The 26,412-nt window shown below is 35.7% G+C and overlaps 5 protein-coding genes across 6 annotated transcripts in view; 1 reads left to right on the top strand and 4 right to left on the bottom strand.

The window, feature by feature from the left end:
* Window positions 1–514: 514 nt before the first annotated feature.
* LOC100179873 (neurochondrin) lies at window positions 515–2,923 on the top strand. The gene is made up of 2 exons (XM_002128363.5): window positions 515–2,325; window positions 2,515–2,923. Exons 1-2 carry the CDS (start codon window positions 647–649, stop codon window positions 2,726–2,728), a joined length of 1,893 nt encoding a protein of 630 aa, XP_002128399.1. The 5' UTR covers window positions 515–646; the 3' UTR covers window positions 2,729–2,923.
* On the bottom strand, window positions 2,800–26,053 carry LOC100177524 (alpha/beta hydrolase domain-containing protein 17B-like). The gene is given in 8 exon segments (XM_004225670.4): window positions 2,800–3,739; window positions 4,310–4,402; window positions 7,388–7,498; window positions 7,501–7,520; window positions 7,727–7,906; window positions 8,161–8,435; window positions 8,773–9,139; window positions 26,027–26,053. Coding segments are annotated over 6 exon segments (867 nt in total). The 5' UTR covers window positions 8,974–9,139; window positions 26,027–26,053; the 3' UTR covers window positions 2,800–3,739; window positions 4,310–4,322.
* On the bottom strand, window positions 9,239–9,775 carry LOC101243508 (ankyrin repeat domain-containing protein 49-like). Its single transcript, XM_004225732.3, has one exon. The coding sequence runs from the start codon at window positions 9,773–9,775 to the stop codon at window positions 9,239–9,241; it is 537 nt and encodes a 178-aa protein (XP_004225780.1).
* LOC100178308 (guanylate cyclase soluble subunit beta-1-like) lies at window positions 10,647–20,723 on the bottom strand. Of its 2 annotated transcripts, none has more exons than XM_002122261.3 (16): window positions 19,787–20,723; window positions 19,387–19,599; window positions 19,204–19,277; window positions 19,003–19,103; window positions 18,597–18,715; window positions 17,960–18,157; window positions 16,305–16,460; window positions 15,369–15,588; window positions 14,790–14,966; window positions 14,126–14,330; window positions 13,682–13,879; window positions 13,083–13,203; window positions 12,755–12,871; window positions 12,315–12,455; window positions 11,766–11,920; window positions 10,647–10,921 (listed from the first exon to the last, which is right to left on the bottom strand). In XM_002122261.3, exons 2-16 carry the CDS (start codon window positions 19,387–19,389, stop codon window positions 10,786–10,788), a joined length of 2,121 nt encoding a protein of 706 aa, XP_002122297.2. In that variant the 5' UTR covers window positions 19,390–19,599; window positions 19,787–20,723; the 3' UTR covers window positions 10,647–10,785. The 2 variants fall into 2 exon arrangements, with proteins under 2 accessions (XP_002122297.2, XP_026696428.1); XM_026840627.1 differs by having other exon boundaries at window positions 15,408–15,588.
* LOC778671 (uncharacterized) overlaps window positions 21,040–26,412 on the bottom strand; it is a gene marked incomplete in the record, with an annotated part of 7,019 nt that continues 1,646 nt past the window's right edge. Inside the window, 12 exon segments of the mRNA NM_001078289.1 lie at window positions 21,040–21,286; window positions 21,458–21,542; window positions 21,688–21,790; window positions 22,332–22,434; window positions 22,733–22,862; window positions 23,343–23,394; window positions 23,893–24,052; window positions 24,476–24,593; window positions 24,655–24,743; window positions 25,242–25,385; window positions 25,751–25,881; window positions 26,373–26,411. Coding sequence (NP_001071757.1) covers window positions 21,208–21,286; window positions 21,458–21,542; window positions 21,688–21,790; window positions 22,332–22,434; window positions 22,733–22,862; window positions 23,343–23,394; window positions 23,893–24,052; window positions 24,476–24,593; window positions 24,655–24,743; window positions 25,242–25,385; window positions 25,751–25,881; window positions 26,373–26,411 — 1,233 coding nt within the window.

Below are 26,412 nucleotides of genomic sequence, written 5' to 3'. Positions count from 1 at the left end.
AGGCTTTTTAAGCGTAAGAAATACAATCACAGATTGTTGTTGGTTGTTGGTTTCTCCGCAGTCAGCACAAACGCCTGAATACACAGAGCATTCCAAGGTTCGGTTTCCTTTGGAGATGTGTCACAGTCTCAGAAAAACACAATCAGTTTTCTTATTTCTTACGCCACCTGTCCTATTAGCGAAGATTTGAAGTTGACGTCATATTTTGTGTTTTTTGCGATAGAAGGAATTCGTGAGAAAGAGCGAATATTGGCATTTCTAAAATCGATCGGATATGATCGATCGTCGGCGCTTAATAAAACAATAACATTATCCAGCCACCCCACGAATAGTTTGGAAAAAACAAGCGACAGAGAACAATGGCTGCTCTGTAGTTTCGGAATTAATCTTTTAAACTGAACAACCAGGAAAAACATTATCAACATAACGGCGTCCATGGTGCTCAAACATGGCGGCACTTGACGACTCCGCCTTACTTTATCGGAAGCATCGTTGGTTTCACGTGCTTAAAAAACGTAAACAAAGCGTTTATTATTTTAAATTTGGGTTTTATTGAATACTAAACCTTTCTGCTCGTTTTTATGTTAAGAGTTTTGTAATAGGACTCAAATTTAGGATATATTCTATTGGTGTTTGATTCAGTCGTATGAAAAGTGCGATGAATCAAAAATCTCAAAGTTTCCATTCCATATTGAGTGTCGTGAAGAGGGCGAAAAATGATAGCCAACGGTTTGCCTCACTGCTGATTATAACCAAACTGTTAGAAGCTGGAAATCTAAACGAAAATGAACGATTGGAATTATTTGAAACCATTGGATTTTCGTTTCCAATGAGATTACTCGCAGCAAATAGCGATGATCCGGATTGCCCGAAAGATATTATGCAGTCGCTTGGTGTCTCAATTTTGGCGTCATTTGCGTCTAATCCAGAATTAGTAGAAAGAACAGAGCTGCGAAAATCTGTTCCACATCTTTTAAATATCCTTTCAGATGTAGAATCAACAGCTGGTAACCCAACAATGGTGACAGACTGTCTGCAATTGGTCACTGCACTTGCCGACACGAATGACGGAGCTAAAGTACTTTTGCGCCACCCTACAGTTGAAATTATATGTAAAGTCTATGAAAAATTAGACTCTGAAAGCCATCATGAAATGGTCATATTTATTTTGACCAAGCTATTACAGGAAGATCCGAAAAATTGGGAACATTTATCCGACAGTTTGATAAATTTTCTTAAATTAATCTCATCTGACATAAAAACAGACCAAAGCGAAAATAAATTTAGTTTGATACGATCTCTTAATGCATGCATTTCTTCAATGCCAGCATCTTGTACTGAACAGTACAATCAACTTTGGATAGAAAATGTGGCGAGCAGTTTGTGTGACATTTTCGCAAGTAGAGTTGGTCCTGCTCAAAGAAATCCTGCACTTTCTCTTTCTGCTACACTGACAAACCTTTATAAATTAAATTGGACGACCAAAACGGACCAAGATAAAAAATTATCAGTACTACTTGTTCGACTTGCATGTGTGGAAATAAGAATGCTGGTGTATGACTGGGATAATTCCTCATCTGATGATGCACAGAAAGTATTATTGACATGTTTTACAATCATAGAAGCATGTTGCTCCCATATCGCCCAATTTGACCAAGTTGAAAGTGAAAATGAACTTTTCACCTTCGAGGAGATAACATCTCTGGATGCGCCACTGACTGATGCCATAAAATCAATAGAAATTTTAATGACAAAATTCATGGAAACTAAAAGTCCTACCCTTTTAATTGCATGTCTTCGCACAGTTTCTTCATGGCTTAACGTGGAAATGTACGCTACTTCTGAACTCGGTATCGCAATTGCTCCTACTTTTCTAAGTGCTTTAAAGGTATGCATAAAAGAGCATGTTGATGATATTTTAAAAGCTGTATCTCCTGGAATACTCAACTATGCTGAAAATGCATCTTCCAGAAATGCTATCTTAGAGAGTGGAATTATCGAAATTTTTGGGCAAATATTGGTGGATTCTGGATCCAATGTTTCAGAAGAAACCTCTTGTTTGGTTTCACAATGTTTAATGGTCCTCTGTTTGGAATCTGGAGAAAAAGACTGTTTTATATCAATGTTAAAATCATTTATGAGATATTTTATAAGCATACCTAAAACAACTGCATTGGCATTTTACATTGGAACACTCACACTGATTGTTTGGAACCTTGAAATTGCGCACAATCTTGTCGAACAAGAAAGATTTTTTAAAACTCTCGTCTCATTTTTGCACAACATTCACAAAGTTGGTGAAGCTGGGATAGAAGTCTCTTCTAGGTAATTCTATTTTCTTAAGGAGTTGTTTAGTTTATTTTCCGCTCTATGCATTAAAAATCATTCAATTTTGATGTAATTAAAGACCTAAGTGAAAGTCTTAAAGGTGTTATAATTTAAATGCTATTTAAGAAAACCAGTTTCATTTTATGTAGATCACTTTGTATAATATATGAATATATTTTCCTGCAGTTATAAGAGCATGTGGGCATCAGTTGAACAACTTTGGCCAATCATAATGAAGGAATTCATTCGATGTTTGAAAACCGAGCTTTGGATAAAAGAGCTGGTTCTGGAAAGTGGAATTCAAAGAAAAATTCAAAACTTAATATCTAAACACAACAGTGACCCAGAAGGAGAAACACAGACATGTTATGGTCTTCTTAATGCTGTGCTTGAAGCATAGAAATTATATTTTTTCATTCGGAAATGCAATTATAAACGCGCTTTCACCGGACTCTATAAAAAAACTACAAGTACCTTCATATTTAGTTTATTGGTGTTTAAAGGTTTAGGAAATAACTGATTCCAACAAAATTGCACCGAGCGAATTAGTAGACGACTACAATGCTACTTGGCAATACAACTTTTAAAATTTAAATAACATGTTGCTGTACACAGACCAACCAATTCCTGGAGCAAAAAACCCGAGGCAGAGGAAATACATTTGGCTGCCAGTAATAATACATTGCTCAAAAATGGGAGCAGCCAAAAGCAAGTGCAGAACAACTGACAACTGTAATACAAAACTGTTGAAACCTTGGTTAAGCAATATAGAATATAATTAACGCTTGTAAAATGAGTTGTCAATGAAAGTTACTTTGATTTGTGAAAACTGAATATAATCTACAGTTCATCTGGGAAAAACGGCAAATGTATGCATTGCAATTGATTGAATTGCAAGCATGACATTGCTCATATACTATTATATGAATAAAAACTTACTTTTCTAAAAATTGAAAATAATAACTTTTACTGTTAGTCCACCAGCAGAGTTGGAGATGAAGTAGATTTAGTGGGAAAATTCCCACTTTAATTTTGTACGATCAGAAAAACAGAAACAGAAAGTGATAATATTAATATACGTACCACAATACATAAAAAATTTTAATTTAAATCTTGGTACAGTTTATGATAGTTCGAAATCTGAGGTTCCTGGAAACAGCAAGGCAACCGAAACAATATAATCACAAGTCACAACAAATTATGAAATATATCGGTGTAAACAGCCGACACTAAAAATAGACATTCTTTTGCGCGAGTTACTTTAAAAATAACTTTGTACAAAAATACTCCACAGTCCTGATAGAAGATCTTAATTGACCTGTTACAAAGATTATGAAAGTAATTGTAGATTATTCCAATCAAATGTGCAGATCATCAGCAACAGTACGCAGGCATTCTTCACAGGATTAACCTAGAAATAAAATAAAAATGTTGCTGTACTTTTACAAGCATTTAGTGTCAAACCTTATTCTGCTACTTTACAACAGCAATAAAAAAATTAAACCAGTTAACAAAACTGTTACATTTATTGCACACAGTGAGTTAGATGGGCATTCTGAAGCTTTGGTATGTCTGTATATATTGCAGTGATTTTTAACCTTTTTGTTAAAGCGACCCATTTTAGAAACCCAGTAAAACCACCCCAACCAAAAGTGTGTTAGCCTTTTACTAAGTACACACAGTCACACTTTATTGTATTGTTTATCATAAAGGAATTCAATAGCTATTTAAATACAAAAAATGTTTTTAGGTATTCTATTATAGCCTATCTGTCGGATGTAAAACATTAGGAAATTATTGAATACAAAAGAATTTTTTAGGTATTCTATTTATAGCCTATCGGTCCAATGTGAAATATCAAAAATAATTCCTAAGGTAAATTGTACTAATTAGAGAATACTAATCTGCTTAAAACTATATTAAAAACTATGTACTTAGTTAAACCACTGCTATAATGTAACACAGTCATAATTTTACATACGAGTAATGTGAGTTTAGGGCAATTCGTTGTGGATAAACTGACGTAACCTTTCCACATATTGGCTGTACAGTTCTATGTCATTGTGGCCGGCACCTGAAAATTACAAATTATTGATTATGGTCTTCAAGGGAAAGAATCCACATAATATGCATGCTTAAATAACCAGGTAGTCGTACACAGCATTTTTAAATGATAATAAGGCTACTTTGCCAAAATACAGAAACCCATAATTTGACAAATATCTGGTTTTGTTTTTTTTGTGTTAAAGCATTAAACCTAAGATCCGAATTTACTTTTAGAGTAAGAAATTATTAATATATGTATATATATATATATATATTTAAACAAAAATTGTGCATATTTATATGTTTTATATATATATATATTATTAAAATTATAAATGCACTTTAGTACAAAATTAGGATTTCAGTATTAACATAAGCCATCATTTTATGCGAGAAATCAATACAGGTTTTATTAGTATTCTGTAATAAGCTGTTCTTTGTGAACAATGAACATAGTGGCTTTCATGGTTAGTTTACCATAACCAGAATTTCTAGGTTTTATTTTTAGACCGACTTTGTAAAACGCAAGAAACAATTAAATTTAGTTAATTTGATTTAACTCTCTTTGGATAACTTAGCCTCTAAAGAAATTACTTTTACTAATAGGTAATTACATTAAAATAATTGTTTTGTTTGATTGGTGAAAGCAAATAGTTTTTTCTGTCTATCTGTCTTCATTGGCACTGGTGGTAAAATCTTTCCACACTTTCTAACTATAACAACTAAACTTAATGTTTATTTAACAACACTTTAACCAAAGGTATAGTTATTGGTTATTTGAGTTCAAAGTGACACATACATTATCACACATTAAGTGATGTCTCTTTCTATACCTATGATACCTATATTTGTATTCGACATAATTAAATTTTAAAAGGCAATTCATTTTTATCAAAAACATTATATATGTAAGATATTTCTTTATAGTAGGGTGGGGAAAGATTAGACACCTATTTATTTTATTTTCTCGTCTGATTTGGTAGTAAAGAACAGTCAATAAAGTAGAAAACCATATACTCAGAATTCCTGTAGACCGTTGTTAATTGTTTAAAACACAATCAGGATATTTGGATATTAAGTGCTAAAGTTGTCCTATCTTACCCCACAGTACTATTATGCAACTTATGGACAAATGGCCCAATTCACATGCTTATGTTTATTTCTTATCTATGGTATCTGTTAAATTTTAGTTTTAATATCCTTCTGGGCCTCTGTGTAATCCCTTCACTTTCACACAAGCTGGTAATCTTTAAACTGTTTAATCCCCATAAATAAAATAAAACAGTTTATTAAAAATGCAGATTTCAAGCAACAGTGAAATGTATGAAGTGTCAAAGTATGACTGTACATTATATTATACAAATATAACAAAGATTATCAACAAACATAACACTTTTTCACCAACCAATATACATGTCATGACCTACATGCTAGAACTTTAAATGACATACAAAAAATACATACAACATACAAGACTATTATAAGTTCAACTGGTCCTAAATTCAATTAGGCCAATTCCTTAATTTGTTGTGACTTGTGTTATTTTAAAATATCAATTATATATAATATATAGGACTTATTCTTATACACATGTCATTCAATGATTTCGGTTACGAAATTTTTAGAGTACTATATTATCCAATGTTTATAGCATATATATTCTGAACTCTTGTATTTATCTGTAAATTAGCCCATCAACACAACATTTGGGCCCAAGGCAAACTAATAAACTGTAAACCTGTAAAGTTACCATCATACTCCACAACCACAAACAAAATTTTCCTCGATGACCAAACAAGTAAAATACTGCTGGATATTGTGGTTACAATAACACCACCATACAATACAGGAAGTTGGTTGTCAATGAAGTATTCGATACAATGTAAAATCATTTCTCACATTGTTCATAACAACATACTACTAAACTATGCAGTTTATTTTGTGGGGGAAAAATAACAAGTAACAATTATGTACTGAATCACTATCAGGAAAACAAGTACTGGGCCTCATTCACACCAACTAAACACACCCCCTTACTTTGCTTGTTAAACTGAAAACTATTAAATTGTTATTACGTTGGTGACACGGACACGCATATTATTATGCAACTTTGTGTTATTACCATGATTTCTTAAAAAGGAGTTAAATTTGTAGAGTTAAAATAAGATTAAGTTGTTAAATAAAATAAAGATTTATTTATTATTCAAACTTGTAATAAACGAAAACTGTTGAAACTATTGCAAATAAACCTGGTTAAAAACATTTGTAGGGGGGGGGGGTAAAAACAATAATTTTTGGGGGGTGGGCTGTATCACAATTATTTCAATATTTCACCACAAATATACGGCATGTAATCTAAGGAATTTAACAATTGTGTTGTTGGTAATTTAACAAGGTCCGTCTTACTTCCTAGGCATTACATTTTATTCACATTATATTACATCTGCAGCAACACCAACTCAAAAATACATGGCCAAAAAAGGAATAAAGACAGCTTTATCTAACAGTTAATTTGCTTTTTTTTTACAGATAACGAAAGGAACTAGTTTAATCTTTACGCATCTGTATCATTTCCATTTTTCAAGTGTTTTATAGTTTTAATATACTATTTGAAATAGTAATCCCAAAACTCAAGACACACAAAAAAAACATTTTTCAAATGCGATTAATAGAGACTAAAAAGTGAACTGTAATTGAATTTCACCATTCAATACATTTGCTGTGCCTGTGGTTTAGGGATTAACCTCTGTCCAATTTGGTTAAAATTTTCTGGCTAACCAAGTTGACTTGTGGTTAACAATTCGCATGCCCATATTGAAACCACAAGGGTTTTCTAATTTATTTTTTTAGTGTAAAATCTATCAGGTTCACATATTTCCTATATTAATATATAAAGCTATTTCTAAGAAGTGAGAATAAATATTGAAAATCATTTGGGTAACTTTTTATCTTGCCTTCTACGTTCTCCCCAGAAAAATAATTTAAAAATATTTCAGGCAATTTTTTATCTTACCTTCAACCCAGAGTGGTTCTACAGCCCGAGGGCATTGCTCGTAAATGGCAAGACCATGTGAGAAGTCGATCACCTCATCTTCTGTCCCATGAATCACAAGGACAGGGAGGTGACTTTGGGAATTTTTTCTATGCTAAAAACCATAACAAGCATAGGCAATTTATTTTCATATCAAGCTGCTGTTGTTTTTTTGCTTTAATCTTGTTTCTAGTTGTTATAAATTCCTATATAACAAATTAAAAACACAAAATTACATAGGATGGATAGGATGTTAACAGATTTACTTTTTAGCATTATACCACCTATTACTACACAATTGAACAATATGAGATGTTATACCTTGGGAAGACATCGAAACACCATGAACGTTTGGTATCTGGAAACGCCACACGTAGACCCGATAGTAAAGGGGAATGTAGAATGACGGCACCACATTCGTATTTCTTTGCAAGGTCAATAGTGGGCACTGTACCAATGCTTTGCCCATACAATATAATGTGTTCAGGGCTTACTGAGTACCTGTAGCAAAGATAATGTATGTCACAAGATTACTGATAATTGCCAGAAATTAAGCCTATAAACAGGGTAAACAGGTTAATTACATTTGCACCAGTTTCACATTCTTAAACACACAGTGGGTTGACTCTTTGTTTACTTTAGATGTGAAACCCATTTCCTCATAGCTTATGAGGGCTTTTAGAAACCACAGCAAAAAACAGCATAGCAATATATGTTACTAGTACTTCATCTAACCACACCAACAGTACTCTCACCTTTGTCTCAGTGATTGAAAAGCTGCTTCAATGTCAGCATAGATATTTTTCTCCGTCGGGTGTCCAGCACTGGCGCCATAACCCGAGTAATCATATGAAAAAATATTGACTCCTAAGCGAGCCGAGAGTCCCACGTAAAATGAGCTCATTTGTCCAAGGTCTACTGCGTTTCCATGTGAGAATAGAAGCGTGTATTTGCTTACTGGGACAGTGGTCGTGCACTTTACATGCATACAAGCAACACGATTGCCTCGAGACGTACGAACCAAAAATACCTGGAAAATGATTAATTAATAAAGGACAAAGGTAGACTGAGTGTGGTATATGTTGGGTAGTATAGTTTGTATTTAAATAATCAATATTATTGTACAAGCAGGAGCATATCGACTGTTAAATTATAAAGCTTCCTAACTGACTAGAAATGCAATTTAAATAACAGATACTCATATTTTACTTCTCGACTGCTAATGTACACTCACGCTCTCACAGTCCTGTACTAGCGCCTTTTTTGTTTTAATTAACAGAAAAGAAATATCAGGTCCACAATAAAAAGAAAACAGTGCCTACAAGCTACAGCCTTTATACTATATATATATTTATTATTAAACTAACCTCCAATGCTTGTTGTTCACGCTCCGAGTACTGCCATTCAGCTCGATCAGTGAGATGCAGCATATACTTGTTCCCAGTTTCATCCGGCATCACCGAGTAGGTGGGATCAGGTGGAATAAATGCAAGTTTTGAAGCAATGTGAGCTGGGCAAGGGGGGCAACAAAACAACCGACATAAGTCGGGAAAAGACAGGGTGGCCATGACAGTTTGAATATTGTTGGAGTTATTTCAGTAAACTTGCATTTGCTGATTGAATATTCCTTACCACCAAACTTGAACAAACACACAAACAAAACAAATCTCCTAACGAGCACTTGACCGGTAACGAACTGCTACTAACAAGCACTCTACTAAACTTATGCCAAACCTAAAAATATAAGATACAATACTGATTAAGCTAGCTACAACTAAAAAAAGGCAAAGACAAACAACCCGTGTTCATCTTTAAATAAAGAAAGATTAACTGTCACTTCGATGCTGCAGTTTGAAATAAACCAGCATTAGCAGTATTTCTTCTGACTAAATCATAAGCAGTATCTCCACCATCATTCACAACACTGATGTCAACTTTATCATGTGCCAGCAACAGTTTCAGCACATCTTCATTTCCTTTCTCACTTGCAGCAGCATGTAATGGAGTGTTATTACCATTCGTCACATTGTTTATTTCGGCACCATTTGCCAACAGTACGGTAGCGGCTTTAGCATTGTTCCACTTACATGCACAGTGCAAAGGCGTCCAACCATCTAGCGTTTTTACATTGGCATCAGCACCATGTTTTAGTAGATACTCAATGACTTCAAATTGTCCTTCAGATGATGCACGGTGTATTGCAGTGTAACCATCTTCATCTTTCCACTTTATAAGATCTGAATTGCTTTCAAACATTTGCTTAACCATGTCTATTTTCCCGTTTCCTGCAGCCCATAGAAACTTTTCATTTTCATTGCTTGGTTCTTCATTATCATCAGAACTACTGTCTGAATCAATCAAAAAATTCATCCCTAATTTAAAAGTGACACTTCAGTACTTCATTAGACACACAAGATACTAATAAGGCTGTAAAATTTAAAACTCACTGTACTTTTTGTATTTGAAATCAGATTTTCGATTAATTCAAACTTGTGCACGTAAACACCGCCGCACTGTCCGTTTTATAATAATAACTTGACATGCAACAACCAAATATGTCAGTCATAAAAAGAAATACTAAACAAAACAAACAAATTTCAGATCTTTTTGTGAACTGACTTGTAAGTGTCAGAAGAATCTTTGGCTTCAATCTAACCATCTAGTGTCCAGTCTGCACTACTTTTGTCCCCAGTTACATACTAATATAGCAATAAAACTTTACTTTTGTGCTTTTATCTATGGAATTATTCAAATTGTAAGATTTTTTTTTCTATATTAGTTAAATCCTTTTCTAAATTAGTTTGAATCTTTGATAAATTGTCTTTACCATTGCTCTAAAACACAAGAGAGCAGAGCACTAATAAATAGGCACATTTTATTATAAAATGCGTTTTAATTATAAAGTGACTAATTGGATAGCGGGCTGATTGTGACGCTAGTTAAACAATGTGACATAACAAACTCACTTTACAGTGATTTCCTGTTTTGGATTCTCATTTAAAGCATTTAGCTTTAACGTTGTTTCTGTTCTTTACGAGTGAGGTCTTTCACTTACAACATCGCACTTAACCACAGGACAACCACTCTTGAATATAATGTCAGCGTCACCGAGTTATTCGTACTTCTGTTACTTTTTCCAAGTTAAATCTCTACAAGTTCAAAAGTCAAATCAAAAACCTAACTAAACAAATTTAAACTTAGGGAACCATATTTCCGAAGATTTCAATTCCACTCACGCGCATTACAATTTATAGTATTTTATTCAGTATAACAATCAAACTTCACAAATGATTGCTGCGAAATACAGTGATGTTGGACGGTCACATTCGTTTACTTTCACAGTGATAAAGAACCAGATGAAACTGGTAGAGGTCAGTCTTCTAAAGGTCAGTCTCATGCAGATCACGTCGAGATAAAATGTACATTTTCATCGGTTCATTTTTGCCTTTCATTTGAACATCTCCGCGTAGTCGGAATTTGCACCGAGGGCTGTAACAGTCCGGTGACTGGATCGCTCTATGACATAGAGTCTATGTTAACACGCGATTTAAAAGTTGGATAGTATAATACTCAATTGCTAAACGGTAAAACGGTTCACTTTTAAAGGACACTTTTAGCACTGAATATTCAAATATCCTGATCGTGTTTTAAACAATTAACAACGGTCAATGGGAGTCGTTAGGATACGTTTTTATTATTCTTTGGCTGTTCTTCGTTTACTGCCATATAGGACAAGAAAATGGAATAAAAAGGTGTGTCATCTCCCCCCACCCTACTATATAATAGTTCGGCGCAAATATGTCCCAATTAATTACACAGTGCCCGGAAACGTATAAGAACATGTGAAGCGTTATCTGTTTCCATAGCAGACGAATAAAAATATGCGTTGAAGGTATGTATATATATATATATATATCATATTAAACAACATGAGCTAGGTTTTCAATCATATCAATGAACCAGATACTGTATAGAAGGCTTAATTACACCCACGCCTAATTACATTAAAATATATATCAAGTAGCATAATATTTTCAATCACTAGACACTTTAATGCAAATTACGACTGTTCATGACAGTCCGTTTTATCTACAATTCCATATAGGACCTATCAAATATATAGTAGGGAGGGAGAAGATGGGATACCCCTTTATTCTATTTTCTAGTCCCATTTGGTATTAATCAAAGAATTGAATTTTAATCAAAGAATTAATTGAAGAACATTTAAAGAATTATAAAACCGCATTCTCACGACCCATATAGTAATGTTAATTGTTTAAAACACGATTAGAATATTAATATATTATCTGCTAAAGTCTCCCGTCTTCCACACCACTATATACATCGAAACTATACATACCTATACGTAAACTCCGATACATTGATTTCTCCGGGTATTCCTGTCGTTTCGCACCTTGATGATATGTTCACAGTGTTCCCAAAGAGACAATACCTTGGAGTACGTTGACCGATAACTCCAGTTACAACATCACCAGTATGAATACCTATTGTCACCTACAATGCAAATTTGCCAAACATACTTTTAATATATACTTTTCATAACTTAAAATGACACGCGTTTTTGTTTATTATTTTGGAAAACGATAGCGAAGATTGTGTTATTTAAAGAAAGAAAAAAGCACTTAAACAGCAAAATCGCAGTTGTAAAACACGTTATGGATAAAAGATGTCGAAAAGAGCGTCATTTCAAAAGCGTGGCTGTTGCAGCTAGCAACTTAACAAATCAAAAAACAAATCAAACATAACAAAAAAAAAATAAACAAATCAAACATAACAAAAAAAACATCGAAAATTTTATTAGCTCCCTGTATTTTGATAACCATAATGTAACAACACAAATGTTAATTAGAACCCATTTTTGCTTAGGTTATCTAAAATGTGTTCTTACCTTTATAGAATGACTGTCAATGTTAATCTGTCTGCTCAAATCCATGATCTCTAGCGCCATCTCGCAGATATGCCGAGCATTATCGTGACAAGGTTCGGGAAGACCACTCACTGCCATGTATTTGTCGCCTACGGTTTCAACCTGCATTGTAAAGCATATAATAGGGTGAGGAAAGATAGCCACCTTTTTAAATCTATTTTTACTTGCCATTTGGTAGTAAACAAAGAAGAATTATAATTCCGTATCCTCGTATGGTTGTTATTTGTTTAAAACACGATCAAAATATTTGGATATTAAGGGCTAAAGGTGTCCGATCTCCCCCCACACCACTAAATATTAAAAAAAAAGATTCCACAAGTATACGTTACTATTGCTCAACCAGTGGTCTAAAACTTCCAGCTGAAGTCTGGTTCCTACGATTTTAAAACACCTCAACTTACTTTGTAAACGAATGGGTTCGTCTTCGGGTCGGTAAGCCGATCGAAGGTCGTATACACAGCGTTAAGCAATTGCACTATTTTCATAGCCCCGTCTGACGTCGTATTCTTCGCACAAAACTGAAACAGAAAAGTTTATTCTGGAATGAAATTTCCGCAACGGAGGTAATAAACTTAAAGAAGCCAGATTTAGAAATTCCATAAGTCAGATCGCTGTTACTAAGCTAATAGTATGACTGGAGTAAAAAACAAATCGGATGTTATAAAAAATGGGTATCTGATGAACGTTTTATCACTGACGAAAAATGTTTGACTTGAAAATGTAACTTACCTCGCTAAATCCAACAAGTCCGCTGAACAGAATAGTTACATTGTCAAATCTTTTCGGCGGTACTTTCTTTTTATGTCGTAACTGGTTGGCGACCCAGTGGGGTAGGACAGCATATAACAATCTAAAGAGGATAAAAGCAGGTTTAAACGGCCTTGATAATAAATTTCTTATGACTTTGTTATATTCTTTAAATTTTCATATAAGCGCAGTGCCTTGTATAGCGGCAATTTCGTTTTGATGTATGGACAGCGCAATTCAGTATTTTTCTGGTAGTTTTTAAACTCTGGTAGTTTTTTAAGAGCCCGATTATCAGACTTAAAGTTTGGTCACAGTTGATATAATGTAAGTGAACCAGAAACTTAAAGATAATCCATAATTCCAGTTACTGATAATGGAATCGATGTTTCAACAGAGCGTGTGTAATTATCTAAATGCGCAGAAAGATTGCAAGCCAACTTGAAGCCACACAAAAATGCGTTGTCGACCCCACCATTCGAAATATGTGCACAGCTTAATGCTCGGAACATTTTTCAAATTTAACAATGTGAAATTTTTTAATGAAACGAATTTTTTTGTCGCGCGCACAAAAACAGTCATACTTGTCTGTCATTTTCTTCTCTCTTTCCCGGGCCAGCATTGTGTGTTGAAGTTTGTCGGTTAATATTTCTAAGCTCTGTGCAAGTTTGTAATCTTCCTCAAACTGCTCACCGAGTTGTACAAGGTCACGTGTCGCATCGTGAAGCGGAAGATCACTCAAACGTAACCCCCGCATCGTCAGGTCGTCGAGGCTCATGACGCTGGGGAATAACCGAAATTTAACGTTCCCCAAACCACAGGCGAACCATCTTTGCACGTTTCGGTCAATACAACAAATCAATGCGATCAATAAAAAAAATTCAGACCTGAATTATCAACCTAATGAGATAACCATATGTCACTAGTCAACATTCCATTTTATTTGCTGTGTAAATCTCAATATGGTGGAGAGTGTTTACCGATAACGTAACAAAAATCCAATTTTGCTTAATAAACAACAACCTTACCTGGGAGAACAAAGAAATAGCATCTGATTGCAATCTGGAACGAAAATCATCTGCCCCTTTAATCGCAGACAGGAACTTTCACGGTCACATCTGTGCTCGCTTTTCTTTCGCATCACTTCCGGGTTCAAACGTTCCCCTTTCCCAGCGTCACTTTTCACGTCCGAGGTCTGTCCATTCGTAGTATCTTCTTGCGTTTGAAGCACCCCTGTATATTACCGGTATTTATTACATTTCCGTTCTTTATCTTTTGTAAATACGGGACGAGCGTTTATTATATATAGAGTGGGGGGCGATGGGACACCTTTTTATACTATTTTCTCGTCCCGTCCGGTAGTAAACAAAGAAAATTGAAATGATTATACAAACTTATCGTTACGAATCTTATACTGGTGTTATTTGAATATTATGTGCTAAAGGTGTCCCATCTCCCCCCCCACCCTACTACGACAAACTTTGAATTTGTTCACAACAGGTCACATATTATCTTATTATGTTAGATTGGGTGAAAAAATCAAGCCTCAAGCAAACAGGTTATTTTAAAACTCCTACTCAACTAACAGTTTACTTCTTAAACTTTTTTTTTTAAATACTGGATTTAGTATCTTTTACCCATGCGTTACACCGATCTTTATCGTTTCTATTTAAATAAAAAATCACTCTTTACCTATTTTAGTCCGGAGAACAAATACTTGGTTAATTTGTGCGTTGATGCTCGTAAAGTTGAAGTTGATCCGGGGTCGCACGAGGTCGAAGAGGTCAGTGACCTTTACGGTGTCCATGACGTCATCACGGTCCAAATTTCCATCGTCACTGTCGTACACTGCGTCACACCGACAACAATCTGAAACCAGAGAGGCGGGGATTGGGGGCTTTTGTTCTTTAATAGGGCGAGAGATAACGAAACGGAGAACTGGGACGGCACAGATTATGATGCAAGAATTGTTATTGATCATGCTGGGCAAACGCACGTTACAAAGCAATGAATCAGGATTTGCTTACCATGAGCAGGTGCAAACCACACACGTTGCTTTCTACGCAATACAAGTACCTCGTGACATCATGCACGCAGCAGACGGTATATATTACAGAAAGTAAAACGATTGCATTCGGGAAAAAGAAATTAGAAAAATTACGAAAGTGTCTTTTTTAGAGTTTATCTACCAACAATCGCAGCGGTTATTCGACGAATTATGGCATTCCCTAACACACCAAGCAGGCACACAGCGGCGTATGGAACACCGACCTTCAGACCACTTATCGAATATGTCCTCATACACCGTACTTTCATCGGGGTCCGATGACGACTGGTCTTCGTATATTTCGTCATCATCGCAGTCGTCACATTCACATGTAGCACTTTCGACCTCACATACAGACATGAGACCAGGAATGGCTCTGGCAATCGAGGCTCCGGCTTGCGTAACCACCATGTCTTTATCGAACATTAAATGAAACGGCAAGGCCTGTCAATTAAAAGATAACCATTTGTTGCAATTACCCATAAAATACAAAACGGCTATTATGTTTCTGATGTCCTAAAACGTGTTCGTTTAATACCATATCTTCTAAATACATGACCACATATATGTAAAGTGAACTCGCACAGAAACGATTTAAAAAAACAAACAATTTAATGCGGACCAACCCCACCTGACTCACGTATACGCCTCATTACCTCTACTACCCCAATAATTGCAAAGCAAACAGGCTGCGACCTTCAAAACCTGACCAGTCGATATTTATTTAGGACCACCAAGCTAATAGATTTCAACACGATGAAGATCAACACCTGTTTACCCTTTATGAAGTTAAGGTGAGGTTTAGGGTATATATGATTATGGAAACGGTCTGTTATGCTTATGATTCTCCTTTTACACAGACCGGTTCTCACGCAGAAACGTTCTATTCAAGAAAGTGTCTTTCGCGTTAGAATACAAAACAAAAACTCCACTATATAGAATGGTAGGGGAAGAGCACATAGTATCCAAATATCCTGATCGTGTTTTAAGCAATCAACACCAGTCTATGGGAGTCGTAAGGATATTTATAATCCCTTGAACTTTCCTTGTTTCTTATACCAAATGGGACGGGAAAATAGAATGAACATGTGTCCCAACTTCCCCTATCGGCCTATACCCAATATATGAAGTTCACGACACATGTATATCTATAAATGTACCTTGCACAAAGTTGGGACTCCTATTATTGGTTCCATAGTGGAAAGTGCGCCTTCTATAGTGGCGAGGTCTTTTGCTTTCCCACCTGACAACGTTCCCGATTTAGCAACAATTTCGAACTGGACGTGGTCGCATGTTTCGTCCTTTTGTTTTATAACCTGTAACGAGTGGTGGTGAATGCACTGATAAAGGATAGTTATAGTTTTATGTGAATAAATAAATTTTACATTAAATTTAAAAACAAAATCTGCAAGTATAGTTAACCTTTGGGTAAATCGTAAAAAAAACGGTTATGCATGAAAGGATCTGTTATCCATCCAACACGAGCAGTATAAACCTTTAGAACTAATCAATGATAAGAGAAACAAGAACACACCGGTTGGTCGTCCGAATTGACTTCGATTTGCGTAAACTCGGCGAACCTCGTGTGGTTTAAATGTGGCGCAGAGGGTTTTTAATTAATTTACATTCACATGCCCTGTTTCTGCCACATGAAAAAGACGTGCAATCGACGCGGGTTTTGTCGATATACCGTGATCCCATGAGACCACGGAGCGATGTTACGAGACGGGAGCTTGTTCGACGTTCGGCGACCCCATTAGGAAAAAACGAGGGACCTCGTATACGGGTGGTCTGTCGGTAAGTGGCAGGACTGGTAAGTGTGTTGGAATTACCGCATAATTGAGCAGGCGAGAGGACGCTATACACTCACACACACACGCAAACAAATGTTTAATCAGGGAATAGATACAAAGCTGCACGTGTTGCTCCAATGTTACTCTTAATGAGGAATGTGGAAACTCAGTAATTGCTACCGACAACCTTTCAAAAACATTTGTTTTCCGTATATGCAATTAAGATGGACACGCGTAAATAAAACGTCAGTTTTAAATCACCAGTAAGATAAATTGGACAGCGATATTTCCATTTCATTAAAATGCAGCTTTTGTATGAGGAAATGACGCATACGCCGCTGCGAAAAGACTTTACCAATTAAGTAAGATGATACTACGGATTCCTGGCGTTACTTTTAAGATGATAAATTGGTTGCACTACATTGCGTTTTACAAGCGCCCATTGTTGAAAACTTTACGTGTAGCCTACTATAGGACCCATATGCTCACTGGTACAGAAACACTCCTATACGCTTCGTGACTCAAACTATAAACCATTTTCAAAAATATAAATTACACCCAAAGTCCAAGGAAAATTGTACTTTAAACGGTACGTATGCTAATTTAGGTTCTCCATTAATGGAAAGGTCGATCGGTGGAGCAGAAAATAGAAACCGCTCGAACAGGTGTGGTTGAGATTGTGGTCTCGACAAATGTCAGTTGTGTAAATTAAAACTGCGTTGGCGATCGTAAATTGATACCAAAATGTTTGTTTTTGCGCTGTAATACCGCACACAGCAACAGAAGCTTGGGTTTAGGCTTCCTTTTTCCGCGTATTACTCTGTTTTGGTTTGAAACAAGCGACTAGTTTTCTACTACAATTTAAACCATTAGATTTTATTCCTCAGTCGATTACTGTAATTTTGCAATTATGCAAACAAACTGCCGAATACAAACCAGCACGAGAGTAAAGTAATGGGAAAATGGTCACCAAAATAAAATCATCACTGGGTATGGAGGAAAAAGTAATAAAATAAGATTACCTTTACTTCGGTTTCAGTTTTGTGGATTTGTTTTGTCACAGCCTTTACTATGCCGATCACAATGTCTTCCAGGCCGTCTCTTTCTGAGTAATAGTGCAAGGTGAGCGTATCATCACTACCGTTGCCTGTACACCTGAAGCTTGGTGCTCTCATGCCGGGATAAACGGAGCTTAGATGGTCGTGCAAGGCATCCAAGTTCTGTGGGAAGAGAGAGGCAATAAAACCTGTCGGGTGCGAATCGATTGGAAATCGTGAAAATACGACCGCCATGTAGCCTTGGTGATAGGGATTAAGTAAAGCGTGAATGGTGAAAACAATTTCTAATTAACTGTTATTTAAAACATGTGCGAGGATTATTATGTTATAAGTATGTAACATGCGTTTTAACATGGTAATTATGCCATGTGTTCTTATAAACAATGAATACACATTAAGCGATCTTAAAGTTTCTAGCCGTATAAATTTAGCAAACTTGGCTGTGACAGTAAACAGAAGCATCAAGCGGTTTGGCATTATAACCACTTCACCTATACTAGTACAAAGCTACGAGCTAATGATTTACGCATCACCCGCTACAAGGTCGTTAATAGCTTATTGTACACCGCAACCTACCAAACTCGGAAAGCGGAATATTTACCTCTAGAAATTCCCGCACACTGGAACCGAGAACCCTCAAAATGACGTCATATCCTGACTCCTCGCAGAACTGGAAGAAGAAGTTGCCGAAAAGTTCAAGAATTTTGCCGCTGTCCGTCTCTGTTGGAATTTTAATCGGTGTACATTGGATGTGTGGGCGTGAGTGAAAAATATCAAACCATTGGTCCGTGTTGTTTACAGCAGGTAATAAAGTACAGCAGGTGACAAACCTGTGCTATCGTGTATGTTCTTACACGACAAAAATAAAGATTGAAATTTACCTAAGGGACGTCACCTTATGTATTGTTGCCTGGCAACGAAGAGTGGGGTAATCATTTAGCTAACCGAGACACGAAGAGTTGCGCAGAGTCGTAAATTTACCGGAGAAAGTTACAGAGATTACTCACTAAGCACTTTTACGGCCGCTTTCACCAAGTCGAACGTGCAGATATCGTCGTAAATGATTCTTTGAATGAACTGTCCCTGGATGTGAAGATCCGCTTCCCGCCTGAAAACGACAATATCAACCTCTTTGTAACTTAGTTGTACTGTATTACTTTATACATAACATAATTATATAACTTCTTTTTAATATGATACCAACTCACTTAATCTCGTTCCATATTTCTTCCCCGAAGTTACGAAGAACTAGTTGCTCGAGTGCGTAGTTCACAAATCCATACTACAACATATAACACTATATTACTGACAAAATATTGAAAGTGAAACGTTACATTCTTTGCAAAGGTATTCATATAAGAACATATTAATTTCTCCAAAATTTAACGTACCATCGTCTATACTTGATCTTTAAAATTACACCGAGCGCAGCCCCGTGCGTGCACAAGCCTATAGCGTTCCAACGTGCTATATATTAGTACAGCATCCCACTTTTATGAGGTGGCGCGTCGTAAAACCGTCATCCGCGGAGCTTGTTTTGTGACGTCACAGACGACCGTCGGAATCCGATTTCTTTGCACCAAATCCACTTCTCTTTTTTAAATCTTTAAACAAGAAAACAAATTTCGAACTTATCTACACCAGTAGCCTGCATAACAATTGCAACATAGCCTAATACTTAATATTTGGCTAAAACACAAACATTTAGTTGACAGGACAATCAGCCACTAATAAATAGCTGATGAAGGTTGAGTATGCAGCTGCTATGCTGGTAACCACTTTCCAGCTTACCACAATCTTTCAACGCTTTATGGTTGTTCGTTTTCTTCGAGATTTCATTAATCGCAGACGGCAGAAAAGAAGTTCTTCTTGACTTGTGCAATCAACGCAGCGGGCAAAAGAATGCCAGAAACGGTCGGTGGGAGTGAAAAATCTTCGCTAACTGCAACGAAACACGAGTAGAGCCGATCCCGTTTTTCCCTAAATTTAATAAGCTCTGCGCCGGGCCTGTCCCTAAGCAATACCTACAGTGTCTTCCCTCAAATCGATTAAATGTAACGTATTTCTTAGCCAGTACCGTTCACCGCAACAAGTTGCAAACAGCACGAGCGCTTCGCCCAAGATCCGCATTACAGCGAGAGGGAGAAAACCTTAAACATCTGTCTGTAGCTTGCTGAATTCTTCTTCGAAGCGGATTAGTAACTGACAAAAAATCGAAGCTTTGACAGTTCATTTATGTTTTACCTAATTACTACAGCTACTGTGCTCTTGCTGTAACTAATCAAAGAAGTTGTAATTATTTCATCAGCCATAGCCTATAGTGCGATGAGAAAGCACCGGCTGCGAAAACAGTAAACAAAGAAACTGAGTCACCGGTTGTCCTGGGTTTGCTACGATCCGCACATCTCGTAATAGCATTTGCAACTGCAGTAGAGTGTCGCAGATGAAATCAGCATGTGGACTTTACTTACAACTGTGAGAGAGCAACATCCGCGTACAAAATCAAAGCATTATATGCACGTAACTGCTTTGCATTGAAAAGTCTGATGCGTAAAGGCTTGGTCAAACTTAACCTTTTGCACATTTAACCAGAGTCGTATCACTTGTTGACTATATACGCACTTTCCGAACTAGTATTTTTTAAATCGGGACATCATTATTGATCGTACCTATCGACCAGAAAAGACGATTTCATTTTTAATATTGTTACTCGCCGTTTTTAACATACTGATTAGAATGTCAAATTTACTCAGTGCTTGTGAATGGCGCACATAGATTTTTGTTTATCGAACTCATTATCGAAGGTTGTACGTTTGCTAATTAACCTCACTTTCGGTTAGGGGTGGCTGTTGCTATCTTTTGCGATAACGACACAGTATAGCCCACAACGATCCACTTAATAAATGTTTGAACAAATGAGCGATCGCTTATGCTCATAAAACCGGGGCTAAACTAAAGGGAGCTAAGTTTAAAGCACTCCGGGCTTATGCAACGCTGCAGAATAAAAATAGTTGATCTGTAACCTACACTTGGGAAGTCGGTGACAAACGATTGTATTGACCGAACTTATAGATTACAAAAGTTTTAGTAGCATCTAAAATAATTTTGAGTTTCAAAATATATTATGATTTTTTGTGTCAAAACATAAACGTTGGCACCTTTATGGTAGTGATGCTATTTTAATTTCGTTTGCGATATTTTAATAAAACGCTTCACAATCGCTTTGCTTCGTCGTTGGCTGTGTAGGAAGAGCTCAAGTTGTATATTTCTTTCTCATGGTCGGCTACAAACCTGCAACCACAGTCGGCTAGTCAACCAAAACGCCACGTTACAAGCTTTATACTACATTTGAAGCCGCTTTATATGTCACAAATTAGCGCAAAACTTATATTACACTGTCAAAAAAAAGAAAGAAGCAAAAAAGTGTGTCATAAATACACCGTGTACTTGACAGTGACTTACCGAAGTAGGAGCTGAATATGCTTAGCGATGATCTTCAGCTTGTGGTCGCGTATGTCCATGCGAGCGAATATTTCTGGGAGTTTCACTGAGGAAAAGAAAACAAAGTGTTGAAGACATGCAGACATTTCTTAGAGGTTGAAACTAACACAAGTGGAATTTCGCTTCGATTAACAGAGACATATATAAACGTTTTAACTGATTAATAAAAACAGTTTATGTGACACACTTACCGAAAACGCGTAAAAAGTGTTGAATCCCGTAGATCAGCGAACACGGCACATTACTGCCATCTTCCGGTTGATAATCGCTGGCAAATAAACTAAACCTCCAAACCTAAGATTGGAAAATTATTTTTTATGGTAAATTAATAAAGCGACCGTTTTATTGATTCCAAAAATACTTTGCTTATTAATATTGGTCCAGTATAGGCGGAGATATTCGTCCTGAAACAGTGATCTCTAGCGCTATCTTTTTTTACTACGAGCTCCGTGATTGTGACGTAGGAACGTACTAGTCACGTGACTGATTCATTCGTAAAAGCGAAACCTGCGTTTTTTGTGCTTTTTTGCGTTTTTTTTGTTCTCTCGTTTTTCGCTGAAAACACTGCCCCTCGCCTTTCTGAATGACAGCGGCCACGCTTCAACAATTTTGTGACGTGTTTGTCACGTGGGTAGTACACTTCTCAATTTTTTTCGCCACGCAACTTTCAAATCAGTTTTTTGAATTTCACGGTGTTTGAGCTGGAATATCTTTGGTTATACAGAACCGATTAAAACAAGTATAAGGTGTCGTTGGAATTAGAAAAACACACTCTATCGATTAAAGCGAAGTACATTTGGGGTGTGTTTAGGCCCTTTAAAGCAAAATAATTCACCTGTGAAAGATGCAACGCTTTTTTGACGTCGTTTCCTGCTGAAGCTATGAAAGCTTCCCGGCAAAGTTCCCGCAGGTTAATGTCAGGAGAAGAACACGAGTACCTGAAAGAGAAAAAGTGGGTAAATTATTGAATGTTTTTATGTGTCCGATGGGACACCTTTAGCAAATAATATCTAAATATCCTGATCCTGTTTTTAACAATTAACAACGGCCTATATGGGAGTCATGAGGATACGGTTTTACAATTCTTTTAAATTATCTTTGTTTACTATCAAATATGACAAGAAATTAGAATGAAAATGTGTCCTATCTTCCCCCAGCCTACTACATTATGAGGAACTTGTATTAATTGAATCTTTATGCGCAACTTTTTTTGCGGGCTGCATTCCAGAAACTTACCTTCCTCCTTCCTTGAAGAGCTTAGGGAAAGATGGGGGAACATCTGATCTTCCGTGTTGGTGGGAGGCAGGGGAACGAAGAAAAACGATCATTTTCATCGGGATAGGGATTTGATGGGGAAGAGGTACTACTGTAGGGAATGAAAGGACATGCTTTTTTATATGCACGCAAAATTGAAAAATTTACAGTTTAAATAATCTAAAACTTAAAAAAAAAACATAGAATTTGAAGAATTAACACAGTTGTTTCTAAACTTTTGGATTATTTAAACTGCTCTTTACTCCAATAATTGTGTACTTGTTTTGTGCATAAGTGTGGTCTAACATAGTTTTGGTGCATTGTTATGATTTATGTAACGTAATTGAGGATAACAATAATAAATGCTTTGTTTATATTTAGATTTATTATTTCCTTTAAAATAGATTTGTCATTTTATATTGCACAAAATTTATAATAATGCTTGAATTGGCAAGTAATAAAAATGAATAAAAAGATGCAAGTGCAATTTTGTTTTTGTACAGATAAAATGCAACTTTGTTTAAAATAAAATTAACCATGTATTAACTCCTATTACTTAGAACCATAAAGTAGTGGCATACATTGTACTTACCAGTCCTTCTTCGCTTGTCTGTTGCAGGTTGTGGTGAAATGGGAGGGGAGATCTGTGTTTATATTACCATGGTGAAGTGTTGACCGAAGTAGAAGAATAACACTCAGTTATTCAGGCATGTTCGTGTTGGTTACATACACCTTGTGCCAGCTTAAGAGCTACTAAGTGTAAGTCTTTGTGGATTTTTTTTGTCTGTGGTTGATATTTTGGGCCATCTCTTGGTGGCCACTAAGTTGGAGCAAATGATATTTTCATACACCTCGTGTCAGCTTGCAAGTTACCATGTTACTTTGTGGAGGATTATTTTTTGGGATATTTTCTTATGTAATGCTTATAATTTGGACAACTCATTAGTGACCACTGGGTTAGAGCAATTGCTGTTAAGTGTTTAACTGTTTGCACAAGAACACATACGCCCACAATGGCAGTAGGCAAAGTGGTAACTTAAAGTGCGACTCTGTAGCTACTCATTGAAAGGCCAGTGCTATAACTCTGAACAACAGGTGTTATGACACCAATAAATTTAATATTAGAATAAACACAAAAATACCATTTCATCGCTTGTATTTGGGGAGTGGAGGTGGTGAGACAACCGGCTTGACCTTCTACGACCTTGAGCATCACTGGACAAACCAGTTCGATCCAGTTTAGGTTGGTCTGGAATAAGGTAGGTGTGGGTTTCCTCAATTATTTGCTCCTCTGCTGTTTTCCTATTATAAAAAAAACTTACATTTGAATATCTAAGAAATAATAATACAAATCTGAAAGGGATCTTTGGCAGTTCATTATACTTAAAAGAAAAACCTCTAGACTTAACAGTACCAGCTTTCCAGCTTACATACATTTATATGACACTTACAGACGTGGAACTGCACATACTTTTATTTAATATATATAGTAGGGTGGGAAAAGAAGGGAATGACTAGCACCTAATAGCCAAATACCCTGAACATGTTTTAAACAAATATCCATAGTCTATGGGAGTCGTTAGGATACGGTTTTAAAATCCTTTAAATGTTCTTTGTTTACTATAAAATGGGAGGACAAAATAGAGCGAAAAGGTGTCCCATCTTTCCTTGACCCTACTATATATAATATATATATGCGTATTACCAATGACCAAAGTAAAGTACCTGTGTCCAGATATTTTGGTATATTTTATCAGTTGCTTTGACACATCAACAGTGGATGGTTTAGCGGGAACCATCTTCACAAAACCTGCTTCTGGTTCCGATGTTGAAGGAGTTTTAACTGCAAATTAGAAAAATGAATAAACCTCACATTTGTTCACATTTCAACCACAACCACTTACTTGGTTCAATTGTTTCTGGATTGCCGGAAATTTCGGAATTATCCAATTTTTCCACATTTTCTTCTGATTTTTGATAATCTGATCTCAAACTAAAATGGAAATTGGTAAATTTAGTAGGGTGGGGGAAGATGGGAGACGTTTACATTTTATTTTCTCGCTCTATTTGGTATTAAACAAAAAACATTTAAAGAATTAAAAAACTGTATCCTCGCGACTTCCATAAACTGTTGTTAATTGTTTAGGAAATGATCAGGATATTTGGATATTATGTGCTTAAAGTGTCCCACCTTAGCACACAGTATTATAGTAATAGGCTTTTTAAATCTTATAATTTAAAAAAAAAATTCACCTTTAAAAAAAAAAAAATCACAAAAAAATTCAAAAAAAAAAAGAATTCCCTGTTTTGAATTGTGAACATTTATATTATATTTTCTGCAAATGCATAAGGATATAGAAATATTAACCATTTACCTATTACCTATTACATCAACATTTGAAATCTATACCAAGTATACATTCTAGATCTTAACAATTATTATTACAATAACCCAACCAAGTTGTCGCATTGTTAGATCTTTTGGACTTACTTTGGATGTTGATCATCAACAAGGATCCCGTTTTCCACCATCTGGATGCACTGGGATTGCTCCGAGAAGTAGAGCAAGATGAGAGGAAGAGAGAAATCAAAAAGGATCCGAAGATCTTCACAAGTCTCTTTGCAAAGATTCAAACTAAAATCAAATATTTTTTGTTTATATACATCTTATTAAGAACATTCTAAAATTTAAAACAATTCAATTTAATAAAAAATCTTTAGTTTCATTTCTTGGAAGACACGCTAAAATCAAATATTGTTTGTTCTAATACATCGTTAAACTATTTGGGTACTTAACAGACAGACAAAAATGTCCAACTAAGGTAACAGACAAAAATGTCCAACTAATTGTTGTGTTAAAGATATATATTTCGCCTAAATGGCATTATCAGTCTCTGCAAAATAAGCATAAAACATTACCTCGTAAGCACACTCTGAAGTTTAAAAAGATAAAATTTATTTAATAAAAAATCTCTAGTTTTTTTCGGAAAACGGACTCACTTTTTCTCTGGTGGGATATCGGCAGACGTCTGCTTCTCAGATGAAGGCAGTCGAGCATGAGTGATCGCAAAATATTTTATGTAATTTTCCAAAATTTGCACCACGTTAAGCTTAGCTGGTAAGCCAACTAGCTGAAAATAAAAATAAACAAATTAAAGTGATGCAAATGGATTTAACTTCATGCTGTATTGGTAAATATAAGAAAAAATTTAAATTATTTTTAAATAGATTAAATAACATTACATGTGAAACAATCTGCATTATTCGTTTATTAACCGTATTCAAATAGAATTGTTGATATCCAAGTTAAATCAATCCCAAGCGAAAATCAAATTTAGTTAGCAGAAATGTACCCGAAGAAAAACTGAACCCCAAAAGTCAAATACACAATCGACCGTTGCACAATCTATAGCACATTAATAACGAACAAAAATTCGAGGGGCGCATAAACCCTTCATTAAAAACACAGAACCAATAATTAGGCACTTAAGAACAAAGGAATGCAAATACAGATCAAGGAGGCATAACAAATAATCTAAATATCAACAGTACATAAGTAAATAATAAGAATGTAAAATTTAATCATGACACAAGTATAACAGAAGCAACCTTAAATACCTACCATGTTTTCCTTAGTTATCATCTTATTATCTTGCTCCAGT

The sequence above is a fragment of the Ciona intestinalis genome, chromosome 2 (genome assembly GCF_000224145.3).
Source record: "Ciona intestinalis chromosome 2, KH, whole genome shotgun sequence".
NCBI classification, from domain to species: Eukaryota; Metazoa; Chordata; class Ascidiacea; order Phlebobranchia; family Cionidae; genus Ciona; species Ciona intestinalis.
This window is presented reverse-complemented; position numbering and strand designations above follow the sequence as displayed.